Source organism: Blennius ocellaris (genome assembly GCF_963422515.1).
Source record: "Blennius ocellaris genome assembly, chromosome: 13".
Lineage (NCBI taxonomy): Eukaryota > Metazoa > Chordata > Actinopteri > Blenniiformes > Blenniidae > Blennius > Blennius ocellaris.
In genome coordinates this window covers 22,639,742-22,657,824 of record NC_137662.1, presented here as the reverse complement: position 1 = coordinate 22,657,824, position 18,083 = coordinate 22,639,742, and the positions used below count along the sequence as shown (strand labels likewise).

Sequence of the window (18,083 nt, the reverse complement as noted above, 5' to 3'; positions counted from 1 at the left end):
AGTGGATGGGGAGAGACAGGCTGGCTGACTGACTGACTGACTGACTGACTGACTGACTGACTGACTGACTGACTGAATGGAGCAACTCCCAGCCGGACAAAAAGAGCAATTGGTTTCACAAGAAGGCTTCAAGTTTCACAAACTACATTTGGTCACAGAGGAGCAGATCTGGCCAGGACACACTGGAAGAGTGAGGCGTCAAACAGTTGAAGAAATTAATGACTCAGCTGCAGAGAAAGAGATCTCAGTGGACGTGACTGGGATCATAACAGCAGTCGCTAAAGATTTCAGTACTGCTATCCTGTGTTGGTACTTCTGGTGGTCCTTTTCCAAAGTGTACCCTTCCTTTTACTTATAATTATTATTATTATTATTATTATAATTAATATCTGGGATTGGCTCCAGGCTGTTGTGACCTTGGAGTTGGAGACAGCAGCTCTACCAGATACCGAGTTGGCTACTTTTGACCCGAATGACAGCTTCAACCAGCTTTCTGTGACAATTAGGATATCAAACTACACGTGCTGTTTTAATGCTTAAGGATACATGCATGCTAATTCAATTATTGGGTAAAGGCCAGTTATTGTACGGCAGTACTTGGTAACTATAGAAGTGCTGTGATACGACCTACCCCCATAAAAGCTTGACATCAACTTGTCTCTACGTCTCAGCCTGCTAATCAATGCACATTCTTTTTTTTTTTTAAACGTTAACAACAAAGACCAAAGTAAAGGTTACTGTAAACGATGCAGTCGGCTGGTGATTGGCAGCATGAAAACCAGTAGTTTTTTTTCCACCCCCCCCCCAAATATGTAGCCAGACAGAAAGTGCCTCAAGGTGAGCAGAGGATATTGAGCCTGACGGGAAGTTTCCATGTGACAGACGTAGTGAATCAGGTCGTTTCTTAAAAGTCAGCAGCTTGTGTTCATGGTGTATCGCATTTCACTTCATTTACCCAACGTCACATCGTATATGATCACCCTGGTCCACTGTGGTTGTTTCAAAGTGCTTTTAGAAATAAAGTTGCTCTGCTCTGCAGTGTCACGAAAGGGGTTCAAAGTATTTTTCCAACTGTTCCTGTCATGGCTGAAGATCTCCATACCGAGTGTCGGCGCGGCTCCATTTTTATCCGAATCAAAACCTGAGCCATCTTTTTGCTGATGTTTTCAATTCTGATTATTTGTTGGGGAAAATAGGTCAAGTATGTATCCAGCAATTGAAATGATTTACTCCCAAAGTGAGGTTTCAGCTAGAAAAATGAAAATCTTGAACCAAAGCTTTCTTGATTTGCCCTGGAGGTCCGTATTGCATCTCAGAACAGCTTCCAGTTGGCATTTCTGTTGTCAAGTTGTTTGATTGGGTTGTCAGATTTGGAAAAACAGACACCAAGTCAAAACTCCGCATGCTTTCATCTGAACTCTTGATAGTGCATGACGCTTCGGCATGAGATTGTAGAGCTTGTCCTTTTCAATATGTTGTTTTGAAATGTGTTTCTGTGTTTTGTTTAGATTTTTTTTTTGTAGATAAATGTTGTCCTTCTCACAGTTTACATTTTTCTCATGTAGCCCTCAATGTAGACTGTGTTGGTGGTAGAAGTGTAGACTGCTCTGGTGAAGGGGACCTCTTTATTTCTTCACTCTTTGTCCTGTCTCTCACCCCCCCCCCCCCCCCCCCCCCCTTTCTATGTGTGTCCCACACTTTGGTACGTCGCTTCCTCCACCTGCCGCCTCCTCTTTGTCCTCCTCCTGCGCCTCCCTTCAGCCAACGAGCCTGCTGTCCAGGAGGAGAAGGGGGCTTGCTTCCGTTTGGTCAGCTCGGGGAGGCAGTGTTTGCACCCAGTTTCTGCCGAGCTGAGCAAACAGCTCTGCTGCTGCAGTGTGGGCAAAGCCTGGGGGCCCCGTTGTGATAAATGCCCGCCTCCAGGAACAGGTAAGGCCACTTCAGCCACATCAGATATCCGTCCTGATCCAGGCCTCGGGTTAACCTTTATTCCTCACTTTCATGAAGCAATCAATAGTTTACTGCAGATGGGTTTGGACCAACGGGTGCTCAGGTCAACATGTTGCTTTGAGCCGCACCACTCCGGTGAATTCAAGGCCCATGTTCTGCAGGACTCCATGCACACGGAGAGATCCGAGTAACAATTGTCTGACAGATGGTTCTGACTCAGCACATCAAGTCTGACACACAAGTCGTGGGGTTTTACTGGATTCATTTGAATAAGAAGATAATTTCTACCTCTGAGATTGTCATATCGTCCCACTGAGCAAAGAGTGGTCCAAATCACATTGTGGTTGTGGAAGACGTCTGGAGGTACGGAGGTGACGTCTTAAAGCCGTGATCACCCTTTGCTCAGTGGGTTCATTCACTGAATAACTCAGGTCTACTAACACAGATCAATGCTGTTCAGTTACAAGCTGTTAAGTGTCTTCCCTCCTAACGTCTTTATTGATTTAGGAGTAGATAATGTTACTGCTGACATGTTGGGATGTGTCCGTATCAATGAAGTTTATCGGTGGCGATTCCTCTCGGAGGAGGTACTCTTCAATCTCACTCTTAAACCATGGAGACGAAAGCAAAGTGAAGCATTGTCGAGACATAGTGACACGTAATTTTCCTCTGCTGGCTGATGAGTTTCTGTAGGTTTTCTACAACACTGTCAAATACACATCAGCTGACTATCAGCTTCACATATTATTATTATTCTGAACTTGTGTGCCGCTCTTGATTCCCGGTACTTTCTGGCTGCATGGGTTTCCCAGCTTGGCTGAGTAGTTGCTTTTAGAGTTTCCTTTAGATAGCAAAGGCCTTTGCTGTAGCTGTTATCACACTCTTTTTTTTTTTCACTGCTTTCCTGTGTGTCATTGTTTAATTTCCACACAACGCAGTTCACTCAGGAACTTGCTGATATTTCATGTCCCTTTCCTGTGAATTTTAGTCTTGTTGCAGAGATTACAGAGTGGAAACATGAATATCTGATTCCCGCATTGTCTTACATTTTCTTCTAGCAGTAGTTATTAAGTTTGATGGTATTTAGATTGTGACGTATGATTTAAACTTTCTTTAACATGGTGTCTGTTTACTGGGTGAAACCCATCACTGCTGAGTGCTACTGTGTAGTACTTGATGGATTTACCTTTACATACAAATCAATTTCATACAGCCAATATATTCTGCATAACCCTGAGAACTCCGTTTTATCTCTCTGAGGTGATCTGGGTGCATTTGGGTGTTTGCATTTACATTTAACACCGTTATCCAATACCGATACCAGTGTCGGGTCCGATACTTCACAGAGTACTCGCACTCGGAAAAAGATACATCCTCAATACAACCCGGTGAGTAAAATGTGATGTCGTATGACGGTGACGGCGCTCACAGGTAGAAAGGAGAACATGAGAGCCATCTGCGGTTTGGACTTTCTTTGATATTAAGTGTAAACTATGTTCTGCCTAAATATCAAGAAACGGAGTAAAAGACAGTTCACACAACACCAGCAACTTCTTTACCAGAGACATGTGGATTAGTCCAATGTCGCTCAGCAGTTTAACTGCTCAGGACGCAACTCCGAGCCGTGCTACATGCTACGTGCTACATGCTACATGACGCTGCCTTTTGACGCTCACAAACCCGTGAAAAGGTGTGACTTATACACTCGTTAACAGCGACCTCAGACCCCTCGTCTACGTTCTGCGGTACACATAGAGCAGTATATAGATAGACGCTACACGCTGCTCTATGCATGACGTAGACGCTTTAGTATACAGGCGCCTTCAAGGCCGCTGAAGGTGCGAGGAGCATCGACGCAGAGGCTGCGCGGAGGCGGTTCACGGCTACGCATCGCCTCCTCATACCGTTGTGTGAGTGTGAAGTATATGAGTACTCGATATTGGAAAGTAACTCAAGCTTATTACTTGTCCTGTAAAGAGTGGTATTGGTGGATCGCTCGTCACGTATATCTTTACACATATGAGGGTCGATCTGCCAAGCAGACCAACAGGACTGAAGGTCGCTCACCTCTGTGAAATGTAGAAAAGTAAACTTCCTCTGCTGTTACAGTCTGAGAATTCCTATTCCAATGTCAAGAGCAGTCATAATTGTTATTTAAAAAAAAATGCAAAACAAATAACTTTATTATGCATGTTGAGCCGCCCGGCTATTTGCGTGAATTTACCTCAGATCTCGTCTCAGTGGGTCGGTGGTGCGTCACTGTCTGCATGTATGTGCTTCCACAGCACCGACACACGTTTGGATACATCAGCAATTTAAACAGCAGCTTTGAGAAAACGTCTGCATCGGTCTGAAATACCACGTTTTGCACTTACTCACTTGCTCACTGCACGGTTTTTTTAGGATTCTGCAAATTAAAAGAAATTGTTTCAGATATTCTCCACATCCTTTATTTGGCCTTTTTTTTCAAGAGCTTTGGGAATATTCAACGGTGAAGAACAGTGTTTTGATGGTTTTAGTGCTTCATTCATAAATGTTCTTTAGCTCAACATAATGACACTCAGTAATAACTATGGCGTTACATGATTACAGTAATATTGCTCCTTCTCTGTCATTCATGTGTAACTTTGTGGATCGTTTCATACTTTAACATTCAATGACCATGTTGTTTATATCCTGTCACACTGTTTATATCACTTAAGACGAGCAGAATTGACGCGTCAACGTAGATTAATCTGTCATCATGACTAACCTGATTAAAAATGTTAAGACAATTACCCTTTTATTGTGTGTTGATTTGATGATTTGCTGCTGTCTTTTATACTAAGTACAATGTTTTGTGTTATGGTGCAGCAACATTTAAAGAAATCTGTCCTGGTGGGATGGGTTACACCGTTCTTCCAAATCCTCCTGTCAACAAGCCCGCGATCGTTTACCAGGAGCGCATTGACCTGCCGCCGCCACTCCCCCTGCCGACGCCGGAGAGGCCGGTGGAAGCCTTCGGTCACCCGGAGGAAGTCATACCAGGTCAGTCCTTCGCTGCACTCCGTGTTGCTTTAGCCGAGCCTTTCTAAGAGAGCTTCAGCAGTTTCGTAACAATTTTCTGATGCTAGAAAGCTGTTGAGCAACGTCATTCCTGCAGGAACAATTCATAGAAGCTGCAAATTCAGTGAGTTGTTATGTTGAATTCCTGTGCTGGAATATCACAATGGAGAAGGAAGACCTTGCGGCTGGCCTGAATAGAAATGGGGAAAGAAAAAAATGTTGAATGAAAAACAAAAAAGATGTTTCAATGCAGCTAAGCTTTAGTTGTCATTTTGACAGCAGTTTGAACAAAGTAGCTTTGTGAGCGCGATTTCCTGTTTTGTTAGTTTTGCGTCACTTACAGTAATATTAACCGACAGCATGAAACAGAACTGGCATTAAGATGTGAGCATCAACTTCTCCCTGAATCCTCACCATTAGTAAGAGAAAGGACTCTTGATATATTAATATTAAGGTTTCCTTCACTGAATAGAAACTTGCCCAGTCGGACTAATTTAATACACCTAATAATCCATCCATTGAAACATTTACCTATTTTCTACACGGCTCAGTTACAGATGTGAAGAACTACTTTTTACCACATGCTGGACTGTGTCCTCAGACTATTCGTCAATAAAGTAGCAAATACAACTTTATACTTTCCTCTTAGAGCTAATGAAATAATTCTCAAATCATATAAAAGACATGAGAAAGGGTGATAAAATTATAAATGTGAATCTTCAAGCATATGAAACTTCTTATCGACATTCGCATTTTAGTTTTGTGTCACATTGAAAACACTAAAGACATTGAACATTAAGACAAGTTATTTTCCTATAAAAGAAATGAAGTGAAGAATTTAAACAATGTCACAGATTATCCTTTCTCTCTTGTTTTAATTGATTGATATTAAGTTATGAGATTCCCAGTTAACAACTGGGATAAACAACTATCTCCATATTGCAAATTCTAAATCCAAAGTGACAGTAGAAGCTGCGTTGAACCTCACATGTGATCAGGAGTGCAGTTCTTAAAAGAGACATTTGCCTTTTGACATTTGTTTGGAGAGGATTTAGATTAAAGTGCTTTGACTTGGTCCACATTCTCGTCAAGCCACAGGCCAGCCCAGCAATCCCTTCTTCAGAAGAGGGATAGAGAGACAGAGATAAACCTGGCTGAGGGAGAAAGAGGAGCTTCGCCGTCTCCTGTTATTATTCAGGATGTGCTTGGCAGCCGCCGAGCGAGGGAGGAACTTTTTCAAAAATCTTCGCCAAAGCCGGGCTGAGTCCAAATTACTGCTAAGCTTCAGTGGAGCAAAGGAATAGCGAGTTTTCCAGGCAGGACCGGGCTCAAAAAGCCACGACCCAACGTCCTGTGTAGTTTAGTGTTTGGATACCAACACAAACTAATAAGGCTTCTTGGCTCACTTCCTGTTCGTGCTGCATGGAAGGAAACGGGAAGGAATATTCTTTATGTCGTTGTTTTTCAGTGCTACTATTTTGACCTTCAGTGTCCTTGACCGCACAGCCAAGTCTGGACTTCATGGTGTTTGCATGAGGATTTATATTTTTGAAAGGTCTTTTCTTATGCTTTGAGGAAGTTCCACATACGTTTTACTGATGAGAAACCGTGGCTTTATAGTTGATCTGCCTCTGAAATATCGCAATGGAGGCTATCGCATGGCAAAATCGGCAAAGCGCCTCAGTGGGAACACAGAAAAAGGGCATTTTTAATCGCGAAGAGCCCACAGTCCATTTACCTTAACGTTCCTGGAGCCTCTCTACACTCAGAAACGCATTAAGAGTGTTTGAAGCAAACAGGCCAGGTGCTTGTCTAAGTCCAGTTTAGCTCATTTTACAGGTGGCGGTTCCAATGGGTTGCATTTATTTTCTCACCAATGATGTATTTTGGGTGCTTTTGGTAATTGGTGTTGTTATTTTGACACCATCACAGACATTCAAGCAGAACTACTTCAGGGTGTCCGGGTGCTGGGGGTCAGTAGTCAGTCTGGGCAAATGCAGGACCGGTTTCTCATCCTGATGCAGAGCGAGCGCAAGAAAACCTCTCACCACTCACATTCACACCTTCAGCCAGTTTATAATCAACCATCAACGTAAATGCAAATTCCATTCAGAAGAGCTCGACCCAGACTCTTAACTGGGGATTTTCTTGCATTGTGGCGAGCGTGCTGACCACGACACCACGTTACAAACACTCATGTGAAAGGGTTGTTTTTTGTTTCTGTTTTTCTTTGGTCAGTGGCGACAGCTGCACCAGATCAGGTAGGTTTTTTTATTATTTTATTTTATTTTAAGAGTGACGATGCAGTTTGCATGTGCAGCCTGACTCCTCCCAAAGACTTTGGAAGCGGCAGAATCCTTTTTTGCATGTTGTCAGCAACATCGCTGCATGACTTTGGCTGGTCAGTATCGAGCGATGAGTCGGTGGTCTCCATTGTTTATATGTTCACCTGCGGACCACAGAGGACGAATTGCAGCCGCGCCAAACGCGCCGAGGGGTCCGTGCCGAAGTCACAGTGCCGCTCTGCTTCCTGGCTGCTCGTTCTCGCTCTCTCAATAAACTGCAGCTCGCTGCCGTCCAGGCTCAACGCTTTTCTGCTTCCTGGCACTGCAGATGCATAACCGAAGCAGTGTGCAAAGCTGGATCGATCCCGTTTGGACTGAAATATCTGTGTCTTTCCATTGAAGGAGCTGGTAGTTCCTGTGGTTAGCATTAGACCGGTAGTTGAAGCTATCCTGCCCCAGCTATCTCCGGGTGTATCTACTGTCAAGATGGAGGCAGCCTATCCAGGTGCCTGCTTCCTTCCTTTTGACTGTGTGGTAAAGATTCCGTCTTTTTGCGGGACTTCATTACGAGACAGATGTCCACATACATTGGTCATAAAATAGGATCATTTTATGCCTTTATTCAACATTGGTATTAAACGTTCACGATGCTGCTGGGATCAAGGAAACATCACAGTTTTATCCGCCCTTCAGGAGCAATAGCCACAGATTGAATTCATAATTCCTTCAACAAGTGCTTCAGCTTCAGTGTCTCGGCTGTTTGAGTCGAGGGAAGCGGCAGCCTCCTCAAAGTTCTGCGTGAGTTAGACCCACATTATAGGCAAATTGCTCTCTTAAGTTTCACAAAACCAAAAATAAACTTCTTCCAATCAGGAAAGTCCTCCTTTGGGGAATTAAGACGACTTGGACGAATATGTACAGATGAACGACTGTGTGTGGTTTTACATCTCAAATAAAGAATGAAGAGAGTGATTGAGAAATGGTTTCATGGGAAGGGTTCTATAAGAGAAGTACACTCAGACATTTTACAATCTAAATAGCCGATTTGGTCTGGATATCTTGGTTCCTGTTTCAGCTGGGACTCGCGGAATGTTTTTAGCTTTTCCCACTCAACCACGAAGAAACATTTAGTTGGAGTCACCCGCTGAAGCATTGCTGGCATACTGAGGTCAATGCATACTTGAGGATTTCAATGATCTGAAAACCGATTCTTTACAATACGAGAGAGTGAATATTGGTAAATATTGTCAAAGCACTCATTAAAGAGATAAAAGAGTTTCTAAAGCGAATGTCATGGGATTCTAAGGATTCAGTTTGACTTTTAGGGTTAATGAGGACATTTAAAGAGCTTTGTTCTATTAAAATAAAACAAAAAAAAACACTTAAATTCTTGAGAACTGTGTTGTGATTAAAGGTAACTGTTCTCATTTTCTGTGTTTGTTTTGTTTTAAACAGAGGTCGTTGAGAAGACCTCGCCTCCTGCACCGGTGGAAATCCTCCCGTCGAACGCCGGCCAGGACATCGCTCCCACCCAGTCGGCCGGTGAGGACCGGAGCGTAGAACTCCGCATCGGGAACCCCTATGACTTTGCCGTGACTTATTTCTAGCACAGTTAACCTGCAGCGTTTTCGGGAAGCGCGTCTTACAACATGGCATGACGATAAACCAGAAACGACTTCCTTCGGGTCTCGTCCCGTCAGAGAGGTTTCACGTTCAGATGGCAATGTTTTGAAAACACATGGAAATGAAGTGAAGTGGTTTTTGGATAAATTGACTGAAAAAAAAAAGGTTTTCTGGCCCTCGGTCTGGTCTGTCTGTTTTTGTATCATAATCTAAAGTGGGCGGCTGTGGCTCCGATGGTTGAGCAAAAACTCTTCCTGGGATCCCGGGATGTCACTTTATGGCGAACCTTCGGGCCGTTAACAGCTCCACCAAATGAATTTCACACATGGCGAAGCGAAGCTCTCGGTCGCCGCTGTCAAACTCATTTCAGTTCAGCGGCGGCGTGCGGCCACTCTGAAACGGTCAACATTCAATTAGCCAACCTTCTTCGGAAAAATGAATGTAGTTTTAACAGGATCACATGTCAAACAGTGTCGTCTGGGTGGACTTCAGTACATCATCCAGAAAGATTTAAATGTGTGTTTATAGACTGGTTCTCTCGCATGGTAAGTCCCGATCTTCTCTTCACGGTTTGGCCTTGACAGGAAGTAAGACAGAGGGCGTCCATTGGGGGGCTCTTAATCGTGGAAAACAATGAAAAATGTTCAAACTTCCCACATGGAAAGAACCTATATAAACATATATGTTTCAATATAGGTTTTGATATAGGTTTTTAATATATGTGACATATATAAAATTGGCCGTTTTCCTATAATATATGTGCATATATGTGTACAAATATACATGCACACAGGTACCTATATAGGTACATATATGCACATATATATGTGTGCATATATGCACCTATATGTTCTTCTTACAAAATAGTTTTTTAGTTAGTTCTTAGTTATTGCCTTGATAATGTATGACAGTTGCCAAAGTGAGATCTATATATATGGAAATAAAGAAGCAGTACAGGAGACCTATATGGCCTGTATATTCACATATATACACCTAAATGTTGCCTGTATGTAGCATATATACGCATGTATGCAGCATATATGTGCATATAACCTGCTTATTTGTTTCATATATGCATATATATCCTCATATAGGTTCTTTCCATGTGGGTTAAGTAACAAACGGTTAAGAAAAGAGGCCAGGATCGTGTTTGAATTGTTGTTTCGCAGCTTCAGGAGTAGAAAGTTTGACTCTGTTGTTGATGCGATTATTAATTTCCTCGCAGCCCAGGCTGTCACAGATGCTTTGTTTTCCGTCACCAGTAAAGATCTGCGTCTCATAAATTCACTCCAGGCAATTTACTCATTAAAGTCGGGTGTGAGGAATGTTTCCTATGAGTTATGAAGAAGCATTTGAAGATTAGAAGCGAGGATAAAGAAGAACGTTTGATTGCGGAGTTAAAGAACATCCAAGCAGTCGGTTGTTTTGGCACTGCTGTGAGGCATCACTTGTAATTTCACGTTAAAGGATGTGATTTATACTTGATGTTTTTTTTTGTTTTTGAGCTCCCTTGACTTGCACATATTTTTTTAATTCTAAAAGATTATTTTTTTTCCCCTCTCTCTTTCCTCCGGCCCAGAGGTAGACGAGTGCCAGATCAATCCTTATATTTGTGGCCCGGGAATTTGTTACAACACACCAGAAAGCTACAACCTGCCACTGTGATCAGGGATACCAGCTGGACGATGCACGGACCACCTGCACAGGTAAAATCATTTACTCATCTTCTGCATGAACGTGGCTTATGACGTGAGCTTTTCTGTGACCAGCGGCCATGTGTTAAAGCCGATACCACACAAATTATTACAGTGCCTCGTGTGGTTTTGAGCCATTAAACATCGACAATGCTGCTGGAGAAACATTTAGGACCTGGATTCAGTAATTCCTTAACCTGCTGCAGTGTCGCCAACAAGCTCTGCCAACAGCTGCTGATAAGAGCTGCGATGGATGGATGGATGGATGAATGGGTGGATTCTGAAGCGATTATGGATTTATTTGATAGGTTGATGATTGATAAACTGACTTTGGGTTGGCTGGTCAGAGCAAGAAGGTCTCCCCATTCAACTGCATTTTCCATCAGTTTGTTGAGTTGGTCCGGATCTCGTCTAAATCATAAGATGAACGGTCTTATTCCGGCGTTTGAGAATGTCACGTTTAGTAACAGCAGGGTTTCGTGAAAGAATGACCGGTTGATGCTCAGATAGCCGCGACGCTTCCCTTTGGGTCGACTTGCCTTTGCACACGGCTGCACATGCGTAACCGCGGCTCCCGACACGGGTCGACACGCAGCATTCTCAAATGACCCACACACCAACAAGTGCATGCTAATAGCATTATAAGGCAGTGGATTTTGGGGACGAGACCAGCAGCCACACAGTTACCAGTGTCTGCACCAACCCTCACCCCTGCTCCATCGCTCTTATTGGGATATAAATATGAGCCACTCTGTCATTACGTGGTTTCCTGCCATTTCAATGCAGCTCTCCCCACCCACCAAAACGCCTTGGATTAGGGTTGTGACGGTGAAATGGGCCGATGATTATTTCCCCAAAAGCTGCAATAAAATCTCTTTTCCTGAAAGGAGAAGGTTGAGAGATCAGATCACGACCTCTCTGACAGCGAGGCATCTATTATGAATATGTTTAGTAGAAAAGCAGGCTCAGGACTTTTAAAGTCTCCCCTTGGAATCCTAAATGAGAATCAATTCGCTGTCACATAACACCAGCCAAGCAAGGCTTCCTATGCGATGTGCAGCGGCAGGAGGCGGGAGGTGAAACGCCGAGCCGCACCGTGTTCCAGGTCCGCTTCAGGTCGGCCTGGAAAACAAGTTCAAAAAATAGACCTTGGCTCAAGCATGTTTGGTTTGTAAAACACAAACTACTGTATAGTTTTCTTCACTTTCGTTTTGATATTTTTCGTTAATTTCGGATTAAAAAAAATACTGAAAAACCCCAGGGCTGTTTTAGTTTCAACCTGACGAGTGGAGAGATCTAGTGAAAATCCTTGAACAGGCAGATGGAGTCAGACTTTGTTGTATCACCGAAAACCTTCTACCGGGACTTTACAACAACTTGTGGGAACAGTTTGGACGAAGCCAGAACTTGTACCCGATGCCTCGTTTCTTCTTTTTTCCCCCCCTTTCAGATATTGACGAATGTGAAAACAGCGTGGCGTGTCCGTCCGGTATCTGCTACAACGAGCCGGGGGGCTTCACCTGTGGCTCGTGTCCCAGGGGATTCCTGGCTCAGGAGGGCCAGTGTGTTGGTGAGTCTCACATGTTGATGTCTTTCTTCGCTCCATCGTGTCCTGAAGAGGTACTGAATGGTTAAGGAGGAGGTGCAGTGAGCAGACGGGTAATCATAACAGCAACGGGGGTGTTTCGAACATGAGGCCCGTGGACCAGAATCGGCCGGCAGAAGCCTCCAACTGGCCCACAAGTTGTAAATATGAATTCCTGAAAACGAGAGTTGTGGGAATACAACGCTGAGATCTGAGCTGAGAGCGCGGCCAGTCTGCCGTGAACGATGGCAAAACGAGCATTCGCCTCAAAGCCATGCTGTCGGGGCGGAGTTTGTGAAAACGTGCAGGACGTAACAGCTTTAGACGTTTTCGAACATTTCGTTGTATTTGGCACCAGAAGAAATGGTAAATAGTGGATGGATTTCACTTATATAGTGCTTTTCCGGTCCACAAAGCGCTTCGCACTGTTAATCTCATTCACCCGTTCACACACACCGTCACACGCCGGTGGAGGCGGCCGCCATGCGAAGCGCTCAGTTCGTCCATCGGGAGCAGTTTGGGCTTCAGTGTCGTCAGTATCATTGATGTTGGCTTCATGTTTAGACTGCAGTCGTTTCCAGTCCTGATTGTTTGGTCCCTTTTGAAACTAAAAGCATTTTCACCACGTAAAGTCTGCGCCACAAGACATTAAGAACCTTAACGTTTCAATTTAAAGAGTTTGACCAACACCACCCCCTGGAAAACAATGTGTTTTGTTACGTCAACATGAAGCTTCAGAAAGTTTGCTCTCCCGTCCACCATGTGGACTTTCAGTGACGTTGAGATGGAAAAAGAAAGAAAAAAAAAAAAAGAATCGCGGCCTGTGATGTTGATGTTTCCCACCAGTTTCCCTCCAGCTCGTCTCGGGGGATCCCGCGTCACATCCGGACAGAACAGAGGATTTGTTCCCTCCACTGAGTGCTGGGCTGATCTCAGGGTCACGTCCCAGTCGGCGGCTGTTCAACTTCAAATGGAAACATGTCGACTGGATTTTTTTCAGTGTGCAGAAGTACCTTTTTTTTGTCTTTTTTTTTTTTTTTTTACTTGTTTCCCTCTAACGTGAAAAGATTTATGTATTTACATCCTGCATTCATCAGACCTCCCTTCGTTCACGTGTCCACTGGGATCCCAGTTTTCTAGTCTTCAGCAAACACTAAACGAAAGAGGATCCAGGAGACCATCGACCAGAAAGATAACAGATGTCAGACAGGCACCACAGTATTATAGAAGCAAGGTCTTGGTCGATGTAATGCCAAAGTATTTCATTGAGAGGGACATGCGTCTGTTGAAAGTATGAAGTCCAGCTTCCCTGCTGCTGTGACGCATGGTGGAGGCACCATCACTCTATGTAACGCTGCTTCCTGGAGGAATCGATCATATCGGCGGGTTTGGAAATGAAAACAGCAGGATGAGTCCTGGTCAAAATCTGTCCGCAGGCAAACACAAGAAACTCATAGAACGAGCAAACATTGTTCTCAACTTCCTGTCATGGCGACACCTTGAAATCCTCTTGGTGTCGTTTCTTTCTTCACGTTGAACATTTATTTTTAAAGTCCTGGGTTCAAATTGTTGCATCTAAAATTGAGCGAATCAAAGAAAGTCACCTCATACATGTTATTATATTGTCAATAGATGTTGGTATACGCCCCGAAACAATATATTAATTCCATCATCCAGAATCAGATATGACCTCTTCCCTACATGTTTGACGTAGCTGCTTTTCACCGGCTCCTTTTTTTTTTTGTGAGGTTTGATGGAACCACTTTCTTAATCCATCAACCGCACGCAGAAGGCGGCCAAAGGAAACACTCACATTCAAATATTCCACTAATCAAGCTGTAAATCCAACAAGTCATTAAGTGTTGTTGCGTCAGTAATGCGCTGCTCCTGCACCCGGGCCAGCGTCGGGGTTAACGGTGAGGTTTTTCACCGTCCTCACGGCACACTGGTGAAGCCAAGCCGCAGAGAGGCGGCAGAAAATGGTGGTGGCAGCGAGAGGTGTGTGTGTGTGCGTGTGTGTGTGTGTGTATAATCTAAAGACGGCCCAGATCGTGCCCATGTATGTCATGAATGGCCTCCTTGTAGTTCAGCGTTCTCATAATAATGATTGATTTCTTTCTAAAATAAATTCTCCCACCATTACATACGGATTAACTGCATTCCTCCCCACTCACTCAATATAAATAAGTCCATGTTTTTTTTGTTTTTTTTCCTCCCTGTTGCTGTTTTGGTGGATCTAAATTCAGACTGCAAAAAAAAAAGACTTACAAAAAAAAAATAAAAATGGCATGTTCCAAGTTCACTACTAAAACAAAGACGCACAGTGAAAATTGGAAAGAATGGAAAGAATGGACTGAAAGAATAAAAGCACAAGTCTTCTTCTGCTCGATCCTTTGGCTGGACGATGTTCACGCTGCTGTCTGATGGAGGTCGGGTTTAAAACGTAGTGGGGACAATCACACAGCGAAATTGGATCCCAGCAATACTGTTTAACTGCATTTAAGGATGTGTTTGTAAAATGGAGACTCTCTATGGCCTTTTACCCCCTGATCCACATCCACCGACTCGCTGACTGCAGCTCAGTTTTCATATGCAGTATTTGAACTTCTGTTCAAACCATCTCACTTTGTGACCATAATGTCATTCTGAGCAAGTTGTAATAAAGCAAGTGAGCACTAATGTCTTCCCAGGGATTGTGCCGGAATTTGCTGCAGAGCGTTAAACGGAATCATCAGACAAACCTACTGTACCACAGTGATTTAGCTTTTGGTCCCAAACTATAAATATAATGCTCATAATAACTGCAGACATCCAGAGCCATTAAAGGGACTTGTTACCTCATAATCCTGCATTAGGTCTGGGCAGTTTCTGAATGAGCGACATGATGGGCTTCACTGTCGTCCAGAGCACACGTGGCAGAGTCTCCAGCGCTTCCTGGGGGAGTCCAGCTCCACTTTTCAACTTGATAGTCAGTCCACCCACATGGAAAGAACCTATATAAACATATATGTTTCAATATAGGTTATGATATAGTTTTTTTAATATATGTGACATATATAAAATTGGCCGTTTTCCTATATTATATGTACATAAATGCACATATATGTACACATATACATGCATACAGGTACCTACATAGGTACATATATGCACCTATATGTTCTTCTTACATAATAGTTTTTTTAGTTAGTTCTTAGTTATTGCCTTGATAATGTATGACAGCTGCCAAAGTGAGATATGGGCTATATATATGTGGAAATAAAGAAGCAGTACAGGAGACTTATATGGCCTGTATATTCACATATATGCACCTCAATTTTGCCTATATGTGGCATGTGTACGCATATATGCAACATATAAACTGCTTATAGGTCTCATATATGCGCATATATCCTCGGATAGGTTCTTTCCGTGTGGGCACAAAGTCAAGCACGTGGTTTAACGGAGTTCCATTAATCTTTTATGCCGTTTCGTCCAAACCTGGCGTTGCAGGGAGTCGAGTGTGCGAACAGGGTCCGCCGTGAACCGAGGACAGTTTATGCGTAACAAATGACCAGATTTTTGGAATTGACTCCTGTTGGATGCATACCTCGTTTCCAGATGTGGACGAGTGCCGAGACGACCAGGTGTGCGTCCGCGGCCACTGTCAAAACACCGAGGGCTCCTTCTTCTGCCACTGTGGGCCGGGTTTCAGGACGGCGGCGGCCGGAGACCAGTGTGACGGTACGAGACGTTCACCTCTCTTTACATGTGACAGCTGTGGCAGCTATGGCAAGGGAAATCTTTCATTTTGAACGGTTTTTGTGAATTGTGTTGAGTATTTCGATGAAAACCAGCCTCATTTGCAAAATTGTGTTTTAGCAAATGGAAAAAAAACACAAACTGTAAAGCCGCCCTGCAACATGCTGGCATGATTTGGTATTATTCCTCTTAAGATCCCGAAGTTGTAAACATATTCCTCCCAATGACCGGTGTGCTTGTCGTCGCTGTGCTCCAGATGTGGACGAGTGTGTGGAGGAGGCCAGGCCCTGCGAGGACGTAGGAGAGTGTGTCAATAACATGGGATCCTACACCTGCAGCTGTCCGCCGGGCTACCGGCAGGTCAACGGCACGAGCTGCAGAGGTGAGGACACACACACACACACACACACACACACACACACACACACACACACACACACACATAGAACCTCAGTGACTTCCTCTCCCGTCCTTCCAGATGTCGACGAGTGTGTGGAGGAATCGGAGCTCTGCTCCCCTCACGGCAGGTGTCTCAACACGGAGGGCTCGTATCGGTGTGTGTGTGACGGCGGCTTCACGGCCAACCTGGACACGCCATCCTGCGACGGTGAGAAGCTCCGACACGCCGGCGCAAGGCACACACGTTTTTAGGGGGGGGGGGGGGGTTCACTTCCTTGAATTTACTATCAACAGTTCCGAGATCAGTGGTGTGAAATCCACAGCGACTGCAAATCATGGCTTCCCAGAAGAACTTCAACGTCTCACGCCGGCTCGCAGCCGGCGAATGGTACATCAGACCTGGACGTCTTCTTCCAGAACTCTTGTCCTGGTCCTTACGTCCTCTTTCTTTGTGGTGAAAAAGCGGAGGTCTTGGGAGCTCTTCTGTCGGAGCCCCTGCTTTGCTTCCTCGAGCCACAGCTGACCTCCGGCTGCGTCTGATGCAACATGAAGTAGAATTTCAAACTATCCATTCACAACACTCAGAAACAACATGGACTAAACAAATATATAGATGAATAGTAAACTGTTCGTGTGACAGTTATGACACAAGACATGTCCACCTGAAGTAAAAGATTCTGAGTAGCACTCCTCCGGTGATGCTTCCTGTTGGCGATGCAGCCAATAACATCCATGCAATAAAGACGTGGAAAGTGGAAAGTTGCACATCTGTGTGCGGTGAATCAGTAAGAATATGAAAAGAACAATGTATGTATTTTTATTGTTATGTCCAAGCTGTTCATCATGAGCCTGGGAAGCACTGGAAGGAGCCAAACAGAAGACTTAAATCTTCCCCTGAAACCGAAACAGGCCAAGCCGACCGTCTCCTCGAGTGACGGACTTCATACGAGTCATTTCACGGGTTTGGGTGCTAACGGTTCTTGTCCAAACTACATCGGGATACTTTAAAACCCGTCATTAACGTCCGATGACTGTTTATCACATCGAGAGGTTTTTGGGACAAATAGCGCTTCAGTATCGCCGCTGAGCTGCACGTGATCTCATTTCTTTTCGTTTGGTCGGGTTTCCTTTTTTTTTTCTTCACCACCACGTCGCCCTGCCTCCACTTCCCCGCCGCAGACTTTGAAGAAGCGCTTTTCTTTTGCACTCCCGTCTCCTACCTCCTCCTCCGTCACGGCAGCGAGTCTGGGCCTCTCTCTCTCTGCCGGCGCTGTTTTTAAAGCCTGGTCCTGCTTTGCAGAAGATAGAGGGGGGTGAAAAAAAAAAACAGAGGAAAAGAAGCAGATGGAAGCCTTTGAGCTGACTGTCTAGACTTGGGGGGATATTTGTTGCTGTGTGCTTCATGATTTATGGGGGGGGGGGGACAAGTGAAAACGTCTGTGTTCAGCGTCGACGTTTAAAAAAAAAAATTAATTTCTGTTGGTTTCCTTCATGAAGAAAACATCAAGAAATCGTATACATCACAAAGCTACAAAACAAATAAAAAGCGCTCACGCTGACAAATCATTTTCTTCAAAACTGATTAAATTTAGCTTTGAGACAAAGGAGAATTTCTCCGTCAGACGCCGTCTCCATCCACTCTTCTCGTTTTGGAGCGTTTGCATTAACGCTGACGGTTTAAACGTTTCCACACGTGCGTGCCTTCTGTCACGACTGTGGTCCATTTGGTTCCAGGTGCACTGCAGGGGGTCCGTGTGCAAT

General features: G+C 44.3%; 1 protein-coding gene across 1 annotated transcript in view; it reads left to right on the top strand.

Moving 5' to 3' along the window:
- Nucleotides 1-18,083, top strand: part of ltbp1 (latent transforming growth factor beta binding protein 1) — a 96,290-nt gene that overhangs the window by 64,057 nt on the left and 14,150 nt on the right. Inside the window, 11 exon segments of the mRNA XM_080507483.1 lie at nucleotides 1,762-1,929; nucleotides 4,804-4,977; nucleotides 7,234-7,256; nucleotides 7,683-7,785; nucleotides 8,736-8,822; nucleotides 10,483-10,553; nucleotides 10,555-10,609; nucleotides 12,048-12,167; nucleotides 15,783-15,905; nucleotides 16,180-16,305; nucleotides 16,402-16,530. Coding sequence (XP_080363609.1) covers nucleotides 1,762-1,929; nucleotides 4,804-4,977; nucleotides 7,234-7,256; nucleotides 7,683-7,785; nucleotides 8,736-8,822; nucleotides 10,483-10,553; nucleotides 10,555-10,609; nucleotides 12,048-12,167; nucleotides 15,783-15,905; nucleotides 16,180-16,305; nucleotides 16,402-16,530 — 1,179 coding nt within the window.